The sequence below is a fragment of the Lissotriton helveticus genome, chromosome 7 (assembly GCF_964261635.1).
Source record: "Lissotriton helveticus chromosome 7, aLisHel1.1, whole genome shotgun sequence".
NCBI lineage: Eukaryota > Metazoa > Chordata > Amphibia > Caudata > Salamandridae > Lissotriton > Lissotriton helveticus.
In genome coordinates, this window is record NC_136068.1 from 1,596,070,467 (window position 1) to 1,596,089,410 (window position 18,944).

General features: G+C 49.2%; 1 protein-coding gene across 2 annotated transcripts in view; it reads left to right on the plus strand.

The window, feature by feature from the left end:
- Positions 1 to 764: 764 nt before the first annotated feature.
- LOC144770561 (bifunctional polynucleotide phosphatase/kinase-like) overlaps positions 765 to 18,944 on the plus strand; it is a 130,855-nt gene continuing 112,675 nt past the window's right edge. For both annotated transcript variants that reach the window (XR_013598926.1, XM_078655179.1), the window contains exons 1-2: positions 765 to 931; positions 3,541 to 3,687. Coding sequence is in view for 1 of the 2 variants with exons in the window: in XM_078655179.1 (XP_078511305.1) it covers positions 3,561 to 3,687 (127 nt within the window). In the remaining variant the exon portion in view is untranslated. The remainder of the gene's footprint in view (positions 932 to 3,540; positions 3,688 to 18,944) is intronic.

Sequence of the window (18,944 nt, forward strand, 5' to 3'; positions counted from 1 at the left end):
CAGGGTGCCCTTTGTGGTGACAGTGCGCTCTGTGTGTATCTATACATCCTTGTTATATGCCCTGCACTTAGAAATCCTAGAAATCTATTTTTCGTCATATATTTTTTTAGCAAGAAATGTTTGATCTGCATCCATAACTCTTTGGAGTTTGTAGAATCTTCTTTGAAAGCACGTTTTCATTCATTTTTGGCCGTAGATTGAAATATATACGGCAAAAGACTTGAACAAGTGTAATCTCCTATAGTTATGAGTAAATATATCCTCGCCATACATGAAGGATATACTCTTATTAATCAATATACTCCCAGACCATGACCATCGCGCATTTTTTGTAGCATTGAAGCATGTATGTTTTAATCTTAATAATTTATTTTAAAATATTTGTTATCTACATAGTGTTCTTTAAGTTGGAGTAATGCGTTTCGGCTTCTGTTGGGGATTATTGTTCTAATATAACAAATGCATTAATAAATTGACATAACATGCCGCTAAATCGTGAGCTGTTCCTACAAGATGGCACCTGTGAAACGGCGATATTACAAAGAGAGATCAGTCTCGTGTTGGGCTGTACTGCACATTTCATTGACTCTTGCCTACCTCTGCCGTCTCTCAGAGCACACAGGCTATATGAAAATCTGCCGCTTTCCAGTTATTTCACTGTGAGGGTTAGTTACCTAGCGCCTGCTTTGCCGAGAGGGTCATAGGGCGCTTTAAATAAAATGAGGAAATGGTTATACTTAAACGCAGTAGGTAACCAGGGCTACACAAATCTGTTTACACAGCTCCATGAAAGAACATGCAGGAAGAAGGGAAGGACGTCGCTTTTACTGCAGGGTTGGATGGAGGGCGGGGCAGGGCGGAACGAGAAGGCGGCTGTTCCGAACAGTGCGTGCCAAGGTCAGTTGGCTGCCGGACGGTGCAGGGTGAAGAGGTAGGTCTCTGCTCCTTCGTGGATTGTTGTACAGGTGGGAGAAATGAAGGGCTTGTGCTCCCAGCGTGAGGGCGATGTCCTAGCGCCTTGAAGTATGCCACGGGGCGGGTGGAGCTGCGGCGGACACTGACGGATTCTTCATTTTTAGTTCTATGGGTCCCCGGACGGACAGCCGTAAAATGCAGGGACTCAGGGCAGTGACAACAGGCATTTATTCAGACTGCGCCGGAAGGCTGCCGTGAAGACCTCTTCCGGTCTGAGGCGTGGAGTCTGGACAGGAGGCCCCGCCCTGGCCCCGCTGTGTACAGGGTCCTGCCTCCTGGTTGAAGGGTGTATTTAAGCCCAGGATTGTGCAGTAGTTTGTGGCTGTAGAGTAGGTTGAGCCATGCTGGGTGGTCAAAGGCCCCTTAGAGGTTGTAGCACAGGCGTGTCCAACCCCTTCTGTGATAAGAGCTACTTTATTTCAAGACAATGGCAATTATTCCAAGCTACTGATGCTGCTAGTATTGCAATAGTGACGTCAGACGAGATGGCATTAGTGGCCACCATCAGCAAGATTACCAGCAGTGATCACCTCAGCGCACCAGGTTGAGTTTCCAGCCGTAATGTAACTACTGTAAAAAAAAAAAAAAAGCTTAATGACTGAGATATAACTCTACATGGGTAATACATCAGAGACCTAGTTACAATGTCCCTGGCTTCAGCGTACTATTAGTAATAAGTCTCCAAAGCCAATGCTTTGTCACTCATATATCCACTTTGAATATATTTGGGAAATTCAGCAATTTTTAAAAAAAAACATCAAGTTTATGAGAAAATGTGCACATTTTAGCCTCAAGTACACACTTTTCAAGTTTGTGATACATATACTAATTCAACCAAGCAAATGCTTTTAATTTAGTATGCTGGGCTGCCCACAGGAGAGATATTTACAGGTAACTGCAGAGCTACTAGTTGCTCACAAGATGCTCATTGGAGAAGCCTGTTTTAGAACTAGAATGTGAGCGACTACAGTGTCCGATAACCTTCGGTGGTTGGCAGTCTGCTGCAGTGTGACTATCTAACTGATCTAACCAGGCTATGCTGCACATCGATTGGTCCTTTGGAGATGAGGGATGCATAAAAGGAGGAAGCTTGTCTGGCCCCTTCTCTTTGGCCTTCTGGGTGTCCAGCCTTGTGAAGGAAGTGGTTCGAGTAGTGAAATTATGTTGACAAGATGAGTTTTTCCACTTGATAATATGGCTCTCTGGAATTCAAAGCTTTAGACATTATAGAATGTGGTTTAAATTTGAGGCTGGCTGGTAAGGACGCCATGCCGACTGTCTCAGGATAGTTAGTAATGAGGCTGCGTTTCTTCTGGTTGGTTATCAGTAAGTCGATGGCTTGCAGCCCAGCCTTCAATGCTTCAAGGGTTAAAGGGAGACCGCTGAGCAGATCTTTACTCCTCTCGTTGTGGGACCGAACAAGCTGATCGGAACAGCTCCATTCTCGTGAGGTGGCTGAGCTGGTGCAAGGCTGTCTGGGATTAGTGGTAGTTGGCGCTAATCAAATCTGAGTAACATAACATTTCTTTTTGACATTGTCACTGAATGTTAGGTTGATGTTGAAACCAAGGGCCAAGAGTGCTTGGTCTGGAGGAGAAGAAACTCAGTATTCAGAATGTAACCCAGTGGTTGGATTGGCTTTACTAATAAGAATGTATTTCTACCCAAAGAAACCCCTTTTTGCAACATTAGAGTAATGAAAGACCGGGGAAAAACATTACTCTGACCTGTACCATGCAGTTTGCGTGCTGCACTTCGGCAGTTCATAGCTCCCTGTGCTAGATTATGATTGTAACTTGTGAACTGTACAGTAACAAAAGGATCTCTGTGGCAAAAGCAGTAACCCACTGAGCTATGGACATAAACTATTGTTCTGTGGTTTACATGGTACAGCTTCCTTGCAGCAGGCATGTTGAACCTCTGCGCTACCTTATAATTGCCACTAGAGTAGACCTCTCTACAGCAGGTTCATTAATCACCAGAGTTATCTTGACGCTTTTACTGTGGCCTGAGCTCTACAGCAGGTGCTTTTAAAACAGTTGTACTGCTACACGACTAGCCCCCTGTGAAAAAAAAATCATCCACCCCCCCTTCCAGCCTCTTGGAAAAACGCCTGGTGCCAGTATGGCCAATCCAGTCTTGATTGTAGTATGGTGCTTGTATAGTACTTACTCTCCTCATGGGCCGCGCTTAAACACTTATTCACACAGTTGTAGTCGAGTGATGTCTTACTGCACCAACTGCAGCAGTAGGAATCTCATACATAAACAAGGATCAAAGGTGCAAATATGGGTCCATATTGCACACCGCATGAGTCTAGGAGAGGAGGGATCTTGCAGGAGTTGTTTTTCACAGGTTGACGCCTGCCTAGTTTAAAAGCGATCACTGCTACTGTGCGGAAGGTGACCACTTGGGATGGAACCATGGCAAGCAGGGTTAGGTGGGCTGTGCCTGTGACTGGTCCACGACTATGAGGAACTCATGGTTTTTCTTTGTGATTTATTCGCATATGTTTACCCTCCTTTGGAGGAGCTAGACTGAGACTAACCGCTTTTATTGCCCTAGCTTTGAAAGAGTTGGTGTCAATGGAGTGTTTTCTGCTGAGCCAGGATGGGCACCACGACCCTATACTGCTTCCTGATGGCAAGGCTTTGGTGCTTGGCCGGGGCCCCGGGACCGGCATCAAGGATTCCAATTGCTCAAGAAGGCAAGGTAAGGCAAGTTTCTCCCCACAAAAGCAGCACAATCTAAACCGATTTACCTGCCACCTTACTTCGCGTGTTGTAGTAGGTTTGGAACTCGGATGCAGTGTGGCACAATACTCAAAGTCCCTTCAGTAGCATCTCTATTGAAACAAGTATGTCTTCAGTTACTGATAGGTGAAGTAGGACATTTAAAAATATACATAACACAAAACACTATGAGGCTCTACTTCTGGGACCTAGATGTCACCCTATAGTTTTTAGGTCGAGGGACCGTAGGCTTGGCCGTAGGCCAAGACCGGAAGTCCGGAGAATTATTGTTACTTAGAGTGGCTGCTTTATCCCGCCTCTCTTTTTGTCTCTCCTCCATTGGCTGGCTTCCTAAAAGGAGGCCAGCCATTGGAGGAGAGATGCGTCACTCCAATTTAGCCCCGTCTTTTTCGGATTCGGGGGCGTAAGTTTTGCTGTTCTTTAGACAGTGACGTCATCCGTCACTCAGAACAGCAAAACACGCCCCCGAATGCGAAAATTACCATGCTTTCTCCGAGGCATTTCTGCTTTGCCTCGGAGAAAGACGGTGGTGGTTTCCAGAGCTGCTCTGCTCACCCTCCGCCCGCAGCTCTCCTTCGTCCCGCTCCCCCCTCCCTCCGCCCACAGCTCTCCTCCGTCCCGCTCCCCCCTCCCTCCACCCGCAGCTCTCCTTCGTCTCGCTCCCCCCCTCCCTCCGCCCGCAGCTCTCCCCCGTCCCGCTCCCCCCCTCCCTCCGCCCGCAGCTCTCCTCCGTCCCGCTCCCCCCCTCCCTCCGCCCGCAGCTCTCCTCCGTCCCGTAGATTCTTTGCTAAAAGGGGTGAAACAGACTCGGGGTGGACTTGTTAACAGCATTTGCTGGGCGTGTGTGCGACCAATTACCTGCGCCATCCTGTCAGAGCGACAAACAGAGCACCACTCTGAAGAGCCCCGATGCCCCAGGAAGCTCCATAGCCAGAGAAGTCCCTCTGGGTCAGGCCTCACAGTCCAGCCGTTTCCCAAACTTTTTTCCACACCAGAATCAGAGCACTGCTCCGTGTTCTCTGCCCGGCCCAAAAAAGCACACAGAAGAGGAATGCATGCAGGCAGAATAATTAAAGTTCCAGGCCGGGAGAAAATGTTGCAGGAGAAAAGGAGCCGATAAAATTAAGAACCAGCTCTAATTAAAACCACCGGACACAAAAGAACAGGGGATGTGAAGGGGGCATAAACACTTTATATGGGTGTGTCTACGAGGCACAAGGGTCTCACTGCATAATGGAAATAAGCGAGAGGAACGAGATAATGCCATACACCGATATTGCGGGTGCATTTGTTGCGCGTGCATTTCTTTTGTGCTGTCGTACCCGACACTTTCACGTTGCAAAATGTCAGAGGTACTAAAGGTAATAACAAAGCTGTGACTTGCTGCCGTCCGGGCTTCTGAACCAGCGACATTAGCATTCTTGGGCTTGTAAGACACATATACAGTGTGTTTAGTGTAACTACAAGTCCCAGCATCTGTGTAGCTGAAGGCCGAAAAACCAGGACAGGTTTAAAGTCTTCCCACAAAACTTACTTGGAAAGACGTTATATGTCAAATATGGCGCTTTCATAGAACCTGGTGGAAAGAACTGGGCACCAATGTTGGAATAAAGAACGGCAGGCCATTTTTTGCCGTGAGCAGAACAGCACCCCCTTTGCCCACCCCATTTTGTATTTTTATTTAATATTGTCGACCTACTTTTCTGGCCAGCTGCTGTAAATGTGCGGAATCTTGTGTGATTAACCAATTTACTGTTGTTACATTTGACTGGCACTTCATTTGCCCAATCCTTGTAGTATCCTTCTCACCCTCATTGGAAGGTGTCCGAGAACTGCGTCTCATAATTGTCACTTTTGCCTCATCTAACTTAACTTTTGCTTTGTAATTGTTCACTTGTAATGTTCTCCTCGTGTATTATTTCTGTTCCTATTGTGAAGCCTTTGACACCTTCGGGTAAAGTCTGCGCTGTATCCAAACGCATAAACGTCCCCTACACGCCTCCCAGTGTGTCCTTCATATCACCGTGCACCCCCCTGCCTAACGCGCAGTCTTTGCTCCCTGTATAGCGTCTAAACCCCCTCCCCCCACCCCCCTACAGCCCTTCACCCCGAGTCACCCGGAGCCCAGCCGTGGGTGTAGCGCTCACCAGTGCCTGGCACTGCAACCCTCCAGCCTCCTCCACATTACTCGGAAGCCCACCCCGCCCCTTCAACCGAGGAGCAATGAGGATAGCGGGAGGGGGGAAACCCAGATGTAATTGGAGTCCATGTGCTGTATGGAGGAGCGCACCCTTGATCACTGTGCACCCCTGACTCGACATCCGCGGTGCCTTTGCACCGAAAGAGGTGGACCCGTCTTCTGACTGAGGCGCTCGTAGCTGCGCTGCCCCACTGCGCTGCCCCCTCATGCGCTCTTTCGCCGTCCGTCCTTAAAGTCTTTCATGAAGAAAGCGCTCCTCCCCTACCCTAACCCTCCTCGGACCCATGCACGTCCTTAAGCCCCGTATTCTAGCTCTGCCTGGCCCCATCCTCCGTTTCGACACCAGACGCCCCAATTTCCACAGTCCTCCGTCATTCACCCCGTATGACTCCATAGATGCCCGCAGCCTCGGCCTGTAGCACACCTGCTGACAACCGCCTGCCCCAGTCACTTCTTACGACAACGACCAGACAACCCTTCACCCCTGGGCCCCAGTCCTCCCATATGTGCGGGACGCGATCCTGTTAGCCGCTAGCGCAACGAAGCGTTGCGGCCGCCTGCTGTGCGCCACCCTTCAACCCCTCTCTCTAACCACTATTGCGCTCCGTCTCCTACCGAGCTGTGTCCCACCGCCCCCGTGGGCACATTACTCGGGACATTGTCATAAATGCCGCCAACACACGCTTCCTGGAAAACAATCCTTCCGACTATAACTTTGCCTAAAAAGGCATAAATAAATAATTCTCCGAATGGTACCAAACTGACCATCCCTTGCCAGCGCCCATATCCTTATCTCTCCACATTAATTGTCCTGACGGCCCCCTCCCCCCAATCCTTCTCATCCCTCCTTTGCCCTGCAATCCGACCCTATTATACCTCCTCCATGGCCACCTAATTGGCGCCCTTACTGTGCCTCCTGACACGGGGTCATCCATGGGGAAAGTGAGTGAGAGTACGAGGTGCTTGGGCGGGGTTCTCTTTGAAGAAAGCATCCTTGTAAACGGGGCCTTCTGAGGGTGGAGGGGCTGGTTGTGGGGGCTTGTCCTCTAGGCAAGAGGTGATTGTGGTCCTCTGAGGTGAAGGTTCTGCCATGGCCATCATTGCGTGAGGTGCGTGGGCGGGGTTCTCTTTGAAGAAAGAGCCCAAGTAAATGTGGCCTTCTGATGGTCGGGGTTGGTTGTGGGGCTTGCTCGTCTAGGCAAGAGGTGCGTGGGCGGGGTTCTCTTTGGAGAAAGCACCCCGGTGCCCACGCTTTCTGCGTGTTAGTGTTGGTTGTGGTGCGGGGCTCAATGCGAGTGAAAGTGTTCGTGGGGCAGTAGCGCTCCGCAGGTGAGGTGACTGTAGGGCCGGCTTTCTTTGTGTGAGGTACTTGTGGGGCATTAGCCCTCTCTGTCTAGCCTGCTCCCAGGGGGTGTTCCAAGGGGCGTATGGCATCAAACAAGAGAGGGGAATGGCCCCTAGCGTTTCCCGGCTGGTTGTACAGAAGCCAGTTTGGTTGGAGCGGGGCCCTTACACTACACGACCTTCCAGAACTAATACACCAATTTTTATGTCCCTCAAGGAAGTGACTCTGTGTGTGTGTTATGTTATGTTATGTTATGATTTTATTTATATAGCGCACGGCTACTCAACAAGAGTGTCCCGGCGCTTTAGAGAGCAGCTCAACGGTTTAAAAAACATAACAGAGAACAAACAAGGAAAATCAGAAAGTGAGGTGCAAAAGAAAACAACCTAAAGATTAAAAAGCCAGGTCTTCAGGTTTTTCCTGAACAGAAGCAAGCTAGGGATGCTGCGTAGAACAAGGGGCAAAGAGTTCCACAGCTGGGGGGCCTTGAAGCTGAAAGAGCGACCCCCCCAGGCGAGCCTTCCTCACACGGGGCAAGGTGTGTGTAGGTGGGTCTGTGTGAGGGTGGCTCTGTGTGTGTGCAGGTGGGTCTGTGTGAGGGTGGCTGTGTGTCTGTGTAGGTGGCTCTGTGTGGGCCGCGTGTATATGTAAGTTATTCTTATGCGAGTTTAGAGTTGTGTGTGTTCGTCTTCATGGTGCATCTCTGTTGTGGCCCTGGAGTCCGCCAAGTTTAGTTTTTGCTCCTGTTGTACCTGTCTGTCAAGAGCCAGAAGATGTGATCTGGGGATGGGGCAACCCCATAACTCTTCACTGTGTATTGTGCATAGATGATTGGGATTTTTTTATCACTCGATGGATAGTCAACCCTTTCTGGTGTAGGACCGGTCACTGGAGGTGACTGTAGGGGCGGGTGGCTGCTGCATCCCCTGCATTTATCTGCGTTTGACATCATGGTCAAAGGTTCGAATCCCGGGGCTGTTTTCAGCCTTTCATCCTGCCAAAGTGGAGCAAACTTGAAGTAGTGAGTTGGGTTACAATAAACATATGTTATTCTGCGCCTTGATATGTGGGTGCGATCTGTACAAATACACAATAGAGAAGTGCAGTTGCCGAGGTATGGGAGAGCGTGGAAGTGTGCGCAAAGCTGAACGCGTGGGACTTGCACTGTGCGGTGCTCACATTGGAACGTGCGGAGATGTTGGTCTTTGGTGTGGCCATCCTCAAAAGCTTTAAAAAGGGGAAACGAACCAAGGGGGAGACCTGAGTGAACTATTGTGATGAGAGATGCGCTGTCCTTCCTCGTGCGCTCCTGTGTCACCCGATTCAAAGGAAAGGGCGGCACCTGTGAGAGGGGGCAACCCAAGTGGTGGCTAGTTTTACATCGGAGCACTATGTTTTTTTCTGTAGGGTGTGTGTATTCTTTGTGTAATGTTGCAGCACACCTGTTCAGTGTGGGTGTGGCAAAAATCACGGATTATGTATTAAGGTTTTGCGGAGGCGCTGGAAACATTAAGTCAATTTTCTGACTTTTTTTTTTTAGCCCACTGCTACAGAGCAGAAGAGCGCGCCCATACAGCCCTTAGCAAACCTACGGCATGTTTTTAAGTGAAACCGTGGCCTCAGTCCTGCGAGCTTGACCTTTTGCGCCCAGCATCTCAGGTCTAACTAATTAACATGGCCCGTTAAGAAACAATCGCAGCATCATTCTTCTCTTCTCTGCCGTTTCATGTTTCACCGCCCGCTCGAGTTCCTCTTTTTTAAATTTCCCTCACGTTTCTTTCTGGCGCCACACCCCCTTGGTGTTTATGCAGGTGCTTGCATTATTCTGACAAGAAATTTAGCAGTTGGTGGTTTTGTGTGTGTGTTAGTGTTTTAGTCTGCTGTTGGCTGGGCCACGGGGTGTCCAGTGAAAACATCATTCTCATGAAGGGGCGACATCCCTCTCCCTCACTACCTCACTCTTTCACTACCTCACTCTTTCACTACCTCACTCTCTCTATCTCACTACTTTACTCTCTATCTACCTCACTCTCTCTCTCACTACCTCACTCTCTCCCTATTTCAATACTTCACTCTCTCTCTATTTCAATACCCCACTCTCTCTCTATTTCAATACCTCACTCTCTCTCTGCTAATGCAATAGGAATCACATATGCAAAAAAAAAACTAATGCCAATAGAAATAACAATGCCATTTATTAGGGATACAAAAAATAAAAAAAAATAATGAGCAATACCAATAGCTCTACCAATAATATTGCCGAGACCATTGCATTGTAAATGCTCGTTATTACTAGCTTGCAAGATACTATAACTAAAAAGGTCTGTTAGCTGTGTCATCCCATGAAAATTAAGCTTGTTTACAATTTCATCCCATAAGTTGGAGTTGAGCAGTCCTACTCGAAGTCTTTGGGTCTATGTTATGAACCACATTTCTCAAGGGCTCTTGGTTGGGGCAAAATGTTGCAAATTAATTTTATGTCATGTTCTCTGTCATTTTTACTACGTGACCCTGCACATGGTGTGTCAACATAGTTCTCTTGCAATGTCCTCAGGTGTTTGCATAAGGCTGAATGTATGGTTCAAGAGGTGTATGGGTGGAGTGTTTCTACGTGAGACGAGTGTGGCATTTGAAGGTTAGAGACTTGCTTGAAAAGTTGAGAAAGAAAAAGCAGCCACACTCGCCTTGAAATGGAAAACATCACATTTTCCATTATTCATTTTTCATATTGATAAAATCCTAACTGGAAATGAGAAAGGGAATCTCCTGCATCACCACACGCCGATGTTTTAGTGGCTGGCTTTTCGCTGAGGTTAGGCGAGCATTTGCCACTTAGTTGGGTAAAAGATTGTTGCCGGTTTCACTCATTTCATATGTATCTTGGCAAGTTTTCCCCGTGACCACATTTGAGATCAAAAGCCTTCTCCCTGCTGTAGTTTGGTGTTAAGGACTGAGTGGCCCAATTGCCAGAGTAGGGGAGGAGCCAAGTTTTTAGAGCCCCTTGGAAGAAGAGGTGGTCATGAAATGTTCACAGGTGGAGTGAATGAAAACTGAGTGCCTCAAGTATTGGAGGGAATGAACGTTTTAGTGTTTAGGGCTGTTTTGAAGGAGAGTTAGTCTTGTATTTTTCTGTTGTGCATCAAGAGGGATTTTGCAGTTTTCAAGCGGCTGGACTGAGAATGAGGTACCTCCTAGAAGACATTTGTATTATTGAGGCATCTCCTTCCAGAGCTGTCTTTGAGTATTGGTTCAGTCTGGTATTAGAGCTTCACAACTTTATTGTATAATGGACCTCTTCCATGAATTGCTTTGTGTGAAATTCAGAAGGGTTCATATAAGATTTTTTGAGCCACTGGCAGCGAGCAAATTGTTTTCAAGGTCCAAGAGATGTGGTCCAAAGCTTTGAAGCTCTATTATACATCTGTTGGAGTTTGCACAGTATTTACTACAGTGTAGTTAGTCGAAGTAGAGCCATTGGGTAGTAGTAACGTTTGTGAAGGCTTGCTTTTGAGGCTGGTATCCCAGGAAGGAACAATTCAATTTTTGGGTCGGAGGAGGTGCAAAGAAGTTGCTAAGTCGATGTCTAAATACAAGATGACTTAGAAGATGTGAAAAGTCTAGCACTTTTGGCCAAAGATGATAAAAAGGGGGTGTTTGAGGGTGAGACCAGTTATAATGCGTCAGGATTTCTGTCTTGCTGGTGTTCAGTTTAAGATGGTCCTTGCTTACTCTGACATTATTTATTAAGAAGCAAGATCCAAGCATGCAAGCACTGGTAGTTGGCCAATTGCTGTAGTGTCTAGACAATCTGTCATTGGCCTCCTTCGTTATTTCAACACAAGCCTTGACAGTAGAGGTGGGGTAGTGGAGTGTAGAGAGACTTGGGAAGAGGTGAGGCAGATGGAGGAATTTTGAGAGGGAAGGATGATTTGAACTTGTACTGCGAGGAACAGCGAGGCCGAGTCGAGTTAGAGAATCGACTAATGAAGTAGGACCGTATACTTTGTCGAAATCTGGTGTCTTGCTCAGGGAAAACGTGAAGTTAGTCAATTTCTCTCTACTTGAGTTTTTAGGTCATCCCAGGTTCTGGTGAGAGCTCGTCCCAAAGTGTGGCACAGATGGCAGACAGCTTGGGCAGCATTGAGGAAGTTACTGTTTTTGATTAACGCTATCAACTGATGGTTGTATGTCCTTTTGTCCACAGAGCATGCCTAGCTGGTGGATCGTATTAACTGGCATCATTGACATAGATTCTCTTGCCTTCAGGCGACGTTTGATGAGGTCCTTCAGAAAGGCAATGATCAAAAGGCGCTAGCTACTTTGATAATGTACGTGTTGTATGTGTCTGTTGGGTAAACCAGTTGGTTTTTATGAAGGCCCTCACCCATCAACCTAGTTGGTGGCATGCTTCATCATCGGGCCCCACCTCGGGCACCGAGTGTGCTTCGACGCCTAATTACAGCAGAGCAGGTTGTGTTAAGTGAGTCTGCAGTGAAAGTGTTTAGAGTGGGGTTTTTAAAATACCGTCCTAGAGGTCCCAAATGGTTAATTTATTAGTGGGCCCCAGGCAGGGTTAAAAACAAGGCTTGGGGACGTGGTTGGAGACACTTATGGTCTCACACGTCCAGTGTGATCAACTAGTTTCAGCCAGGCCTTTTAGTTAAAAGTAGCTTTTGTCAGGACCTATGTGTGCGGGGGTGGAACAGGGGACTCGCATGTTGTCAGCGCCCTTATGTGAAGCACACACTAAGGTGCTATAATTGTAAGAGGAGCGTTTTCTCTCAGTTTGTACTTCCTAACTTCAAAGGACAAACCCCATGAGTCTCTGGCGGGGATCCAAGACTCCTTTGCACTTTGGCTTTGTCTCCGGATCCTCTTAATCACCTCATGTGTCCGGCCAGGAGCTCCGTGGATGCGGGATCCGCGAGCCAGCGTGGTTTAAGTCCCGAGTGAGCGCCGCAGTTGATGCTCGTTCAGGCGGGGTGTGGCTCCCGTGCGAGTAGCGTCGGTGAGTAGTGTTTGTACTCACTTTACTCACAGGGCCCGACATCTTAGCCAGTTTTGATTCCTCTTCAGAGGATCCAGGACTCTCAGAATATGATTCTGATATTCCGAAAGGGAGCTCAACTGTTAGCCCTGATGATTTTGGGCCTGTAAGGTCTGCTGGTTTCCTCCAGCCTCCTGGTCGTCAACATGCATGGGCTCATCACGGCATCTCCGTCTGCTGTGGTTCCTCTAGTGCATATTTGGTCATGGAGTGCAGATCCAGTCCAAATCCAGATGCTGCTTCCAAGTCAGGTCATTGAGAATCTCATGTCATAGCATCAAGATTGTCAAAGTAAACTTCAGTACTCTGCTTTGCGAAGAATCTGAGCTCAGCCCTGGCCTCCGGCAGCCTACAACAATGTAAGGCACAGCCCTCCGATGACGCACTGGAGCCCGGCTGCTTTCAATCAGCGAGCAACTGGTTTACTCAACAGACACATACAACACATACATTATCAAAGTAGCTAGCTCCTTTTGATCATTACATATCCCTTGGGGAAACGAAGTAGGTACTCTAGTTCCTCATTCTCTATTGTGGTTCCAAGCACATCCTTCAGAAAGGCTCATGATCAGAAAATGCTTTCATAATGGTTCTCTATGGTGCTGCAGCGGCTGTGCAGTCCAGATTTCCATGAATAGGATGGGTGGTCAGTAATAATCAATTGCCTTAGATGTTTGGTACAGAGCAATATCTTGGGATCTACAAGGCAAAATAAGTGGGTGGGGGTGACCTGTGTGAATTCTCAGATGGAGGGTTATGGTGGGCATGGGAGTTTTGGACAATGGACTGACGAAACAATACCAGCAGCCCGGTGTACCTTGAGGACCTGGGCTTTTTCCCTAAGAGTCACAGGTGTTAAGAGCAAACTGTCTCTTTGGAGCTTGAATGGGTTTTGGAATTCTGAGATGATGATGAATATTTCTTTCAAAGGGCGTGGGGCATAGGTGCGATGGGTAATATAGCAACTCCTAGCTTTCTGTATTGTTGCCCAACAGAGTCTCAGGCAGCATTGGAAGCATTGTTTGGTGACAGGCTGTGTTCTGTTCCTCTTTTTGCTCCGGAGGTGCCTGTTTGTTACTGCTGAGCTTTAATCAGATCCTGATTTCCTCAAAGAGATGAGGTACTTCAAGGCTGATGCTGGACTTGGCCCTTAGGGCAGGTTCACCCCTAAACTTTTTGCTTTTATTTGTGACCCTGTGTTAGTGATTTTTGGGTCTCTGCACACTTTTTCCCTGTGTCCCAGAGTAAAGTGCGTGCGTGTAGTATGGCTGGCCTGCCCTCCCATAGGAATGCATGGGGAATGTGTGTGTCCCTGTTAGTTCCTGATGTGTGGGGAGTGCAGGCTCGAGTTTAGTATGTGTGAACTCGGGAGAATGAATGCTGTGCGACTTGTATGTGTCTAGAAGGGAAGTGCTACTTCTGGACATTGATGTGTGTGTGCAGTGAGGGTGCTGGAGCGTGATTGGCTGGAGCTGGCTGGCATGCCAGGCTCCAGGAAGTCTGGATGGGTCTGCCCGGTGGTGAGTGTGAGATTAGCATGAGTGATGTGTGGGAGGAGTGTACCTGTGTCCTGAATGGGCTGGGTTTTTCCCCACACAATGCTGGCTCCGCCCCCCTGTGGTGTGTCTAACGACCCTAGCCTCCCCAGTAAATGAAAGGGGTGGTTGGGCCATCAAGGGTGCTCCAAGACCAGCTGCGACTGGTCTCCCCCCACCCTGCACCTCCAAACAAAGGATTTCACAGTATAAAAATGGGGCTGTGTCCCCACAGAAGTTGTTCTGCTTTTGGATCCTGCCAGAGGGGGCTGTTGCTGCTGCTGGGGCCAGGAGGACCGCCACTTGGACTGTCTCCCTGCCAGGAGACCCAGTGTGCTGGCTCTGGGCCCAGCCGTGCCCCCCCCCCCTGCCTGCTTCCAGCCCTTGCTGGAGCCTTGTCCTGTCCTCCAGTGCTGGGGAGCACTGAGGATTCCTGGCCTAGCGCTTGGGAGCGCTTCATTTGGCTACTAGCGCTGTGAGCGCTTTATCTTGTCCCCTGGCGCTTGGTAGCGCCTTTCCTTCGTGGCTAGCGCTTTGAGTACCTTCGCCGGTGCCCACCCGGCATCCTTTCACCCCGTGAGGTGACCGAGCGGCGCGGGTGCCACCCCGCTCATTTGCCGCTTTATTTTGCCCGTTTTCATGCTCTAATCACGGAGGGAGCCCACCCCTCGTGAAAGTCCCGCGATCACCGCCGCAGCACCGGGCCGAGACGCAGGAGCCGCCCGCGTCATAGCCTGGCCGCGCTGGGATTGGCCCAGGCGGCCGAGCCTCCCGCCGCGTCATCGGGGAGGAGAGAGAGAACCAGGAAGCAAGGCTCCCCGAGTGGAGAGGAGCCCGGCGGCGGAAGGTGCAGGCGGGGCTCCGTTGTGACCGGGGAGCCCGCGCTGCCCAGGAGGAGAGAAGCCGGCCGTGTTTCCCGCCTCCCGCAGCACCAGTGAAGTCCCGGTGAGTGCGGGGGCGGATTCTTTGTGTTTCTTCGAGCGGCCCCGTTGGGAGAGGGCCGCTCCAACGTGAGCAGCATTTCTTTGTTCATGAGCCCCGAGGCTCTGAGGGGCCATTTAGTTCGTGGGCCTGCGAGGCTCTTGGGGGGCCATTTGTCCTTTACTCCAACGTGCCCATTGTTCTTTGAGCCCCGAGAGGCTCTCCAGTTCCTGTGTCCCCCGTGAGGGACCCCCCCTGCCTAGTGAGGCAGAGTTCGTTGTTCTTGAGCCCAGAGAGGCTCCAGCCCGCAGTTGCTTTGCAAGCCCCGAGAGGCTCGAGGGCCCATTCCTGTTCGAGGGGCCACTTGTATTTACGAGCCTGCGAGGCTCGAGGCGCCATTCTGTGTTCCAGAGCCTGAGAGAGGCTCAGGAGGGCCAGTTCTTGCCCAGAGCCCAGAGAGGCTCCTTGTCCACAGTTATTCTAGAGCCCAGAGAGGCTCCGCAGTGCCACAGTGGTGGTTCTTGGGCCCACGAGGCTCCAACGTTGCCCTAACTTTATCTGCACCAGTTGCCCAGCACTTTGTGGGAAACTGCCACGTTTAGGCCCCCTGACTTTGGGACACAGGGCGTCCTAGCCCTAGAGAGGCCAGTTGGCCTAGGGACAGTCACAGGTGGTGACTTAAGTGAGTTTGGCGCAATTGTTATTGCTACACCTCTGAATGTGTGGATACATCACGTGTTTTGCTTCTTTCCCTTTGCTAGGTGTTTATGCTTAGGTGATTGCTTTTCCTTCCATAGGTCCTGAGACTAAGGTCCTAGTTACCTGCGTGATTTGCCTAGAGTGATTAGGGTTACGTAGGAGGGGTTTACCCCTTACCAGGAAGTCCTGGTTGTGTGCTACATGTGCTATTTTTAGGTCTCGTGACCATAAATGCGCGCAAGCGCATTGAGGAACGAGAATTCAAGTGCTCAAAATGCTCATGAAACCACCAGCTTTTTGCTGGCGTTTTCATGCAGTTCATGTGAACCACGTGTTCAAACATGAACGCGCATCAGCCTCCCTCCATTTGCCGCACAGCACATCAAAGGGCTTCGCCCAGCGTGCGCTCTGCGGCTTCTCGGCTTCTCCTCCCCTAACTTCCTTGCATTTCTCCTCCCCCTCCCCAGCCAGCTTCCCCCAGGCCGTGTTCCCTCATCCCTTGCACCCCCTCCAATGATCGCACGTCACGACCAGAAGATTTGTTTTTTTAGAACAACCTCGTACAGCTCCTGCCTTGACTTTTCTTGCTCCGTCTCTTCTCCAGTGTCTTCCTTCTCGTCCATGTCTCCCTGGTCTTGTTATCTGCCTTTTTTTTTACCTCTACTTGTAATTGCACACATGTCACTTTTTCCTCTTGTAACGTATCGCTTGCTACCTCTTGTATTTTGTTTGCTTTTGGCACATGCACAATTGTCATCTTTGCCTCATGCAATGTAACGTTTGCTTTTGTAACACGTCCACTTGTAATTTTCTCCTCATGTAACGCTACTGTTCCCATTGTGAAGCGCTTTGACACCTTCGGGTAAAGTCCGCGCTATATAAAAACGCATAAAGTAAATAAAAAAATAAATCAAATCTATTCTCCCTTTCAACAGCTGTCAACGTCTAGCCTCCTGTCACTGCTCTTTCATGTCCATGTCTCCTCCGTTCACCCTCTCTCTACTCTGGCTTCTCCAGCGCCGTTGCATCTTTCTTAACCTCCCCCTCTCGCTTGAACTCTTTCTTCCGTGGTCTACTGTTCGGGATCTTCAGGATCTCAGCGTTCCCAAATCCCAAGTCTCTGTCTCCCTCTCTGAATAACAACTCCACGCTTGCCCCTGTTGGTGGGTCTCCCTCTTCGGGACTCCAGCATCTGTCTCCTCACCTCTTCCCGCCCTTCAACGCTCCTCCCTTTATCTGGCCTCTCACTGTGTCGCTCCGAACTCCGCACTTCCCTGCCTTTGCATCTCTATCTCTGCCCTCCCCCCTCACCCCCCCACCCCTTGTGCTCTTAGCCTCTCCTTCCCAATTCCGTCCTGCCCTCCAGGTACACCTGGTTCTCACTCCACAGAGTCCACACACCCCTCTGCCACCTCCACTCACCTCACCCACTCCCGCCGCCAGGGCTACAGATGCCTACAGGCCGAGCAGAGCCGACCTCACGTACACACTCATTATCTGAGCCCAACATGGCCACTCCACTAAAGCAAATACCTCCCCATCTATAAATATTCAACATTTTGGTATCTAACTACCAGTGCAGGTTTGACAACAGCCAAACAATTCCTACTCTGAGTGTGCATCAATCTTAGCACACTTTTCATGAAGAAGTTTATTAAGAAATGATAAAGCCTTGAAAAAGCGACTATTGAACATTGCGTGTTGGCTTTTTTTTATTTTTTAACACTAAACGGACCCTGAAAAATATCTGATGAATATAGATAGGATGCTTTGAACTGTTATTTATCAGAGGAATAAAGAAGCTCAAAAGAACAAGCATTGGAAATGCAATAGGTCTCGCAATAACGTGAGTCTGAACTATTAGCATTGTAAATGATAATGCCCTTTATTTTTGCGTTCTGGTTTTTGGAACATAAATAAAAGGCTTTGTCATTTACAAGGCCTATAGCTTAAATTTGCGTTAAAACGAGACCTATTGCATTGCAAATGCTTGTTATGCTTAAGTCATTATATGATTTATGTACTGAGTATTGTTTCTACCAAGTATTCTTTCTACAAGTGCTAAGTTCTAAAAGTGCATACCCTTGACAGTGGTCCAGGTGGCCCTGTCCTGTACAATATCCCTTGTAAATTCCGCCCGTGCCTGTTGGCACAGTGTAACAATATGTGTGTCTTATCTAATGTATGTTTATTATAATACAAAGGCTATTTTCATATAACCTGGTGTGGAGTTTCCTTTGTGGTGGGCCTTGGGAGTTGTTGCTGGGGGTGCGCGGGCAAACACTTAACTTACATCGCCTCCAAGTTTAGCCTTGCTGCTCGCGCCACGTTACCTAGAGGGTGAGGAGGGGTTATCTTGTTGTGTGACTCCCTTGCCCTGACTTGGGAATAGGGATCTCTGACTGACTTTGGCGAAAGCCCTGGCCAGCCGGGGGTCCCGTTTCCAACATTGGCAGCAGCGAGAGGATAAGGATTTGTGTTTGCGTTGTACCACAGTAGCAGCTGGCCGCACTTCAAAGCTCTACATTTTTAGATAACCACATTTTGGGGATTATTGTTTTTGGTGAAGTTCCATTATTGCTTCTCCTGAAGAGTGTCATTTGATAATTGTGTTCAGTACATTTGTCCCCCGCCCTGCTTCCAGAGTTTGGTACCTGTGTCGCTTATGGTCAGGTTGAGAAGTCAGGGGTGGTAGAAACTGCCTTACCGATCCGAGGAGAGGGTGTGTGTGGATGAATGGTGTGTTTTCCTGGACGCATGAGTATGAGTTCTCTTTGATAAGGAGATTGTTGAAATTTTGGAATTGTGTAATTTTACTTCAGACTGCTAAGGTCCCTTGTGTTGCTCGTGTCTGTGAGCATCCTGTTAAGATGGAATCTCCTTTTAACCTCTGTGGCCTGTTTAAGTACAGTGTGCATGAGTTGGTACGGTTTTGTGAGGAGAGAGACATCCCAGTGAGTGAGTCAGACACCCAGTCCAAGCTTAGGGATAACATGATCCTATGGCAGAAGGATGACTGGGAGCGTGAGCACAGTGAGAGAGAGAGGGCCCGGGCCGCACACCATGAGGGTGGTGGGTCTGAGGGGAGCCCTGAAGAGTCTGAAGTGGAGAGTGAGTTTGACAGTGACTGGGCGCCAGCAGAGAGCGAGTACCCCCTAGATAGGGAGTCCCTTGCTGGGTCCAGTGTCCGATGCAGCACCCCATCCCTTTCCCTGTCCCCAGAGGAGTGGTTGGATAGGAGAGAAGAGAGGGAGCACCGGCTGGCTATGGAGAAGCTCAGGTTAGAGCATGCCAGAGAGATGGCGCAGCTGGGTGTGCAGGAGCGGATTGCAGAGGCTGAGAGGGCCTTTGCCAGAGAGAGATTAGCTCAGGAGGGTAGATTGTCCCCTGAGCACAGTTTTAATTTTCTGGATCCCCCAGGGAGGGTTGAGTCCAGTGGTGGCAGCTATTTAGACTTCAGTGCAGGAAG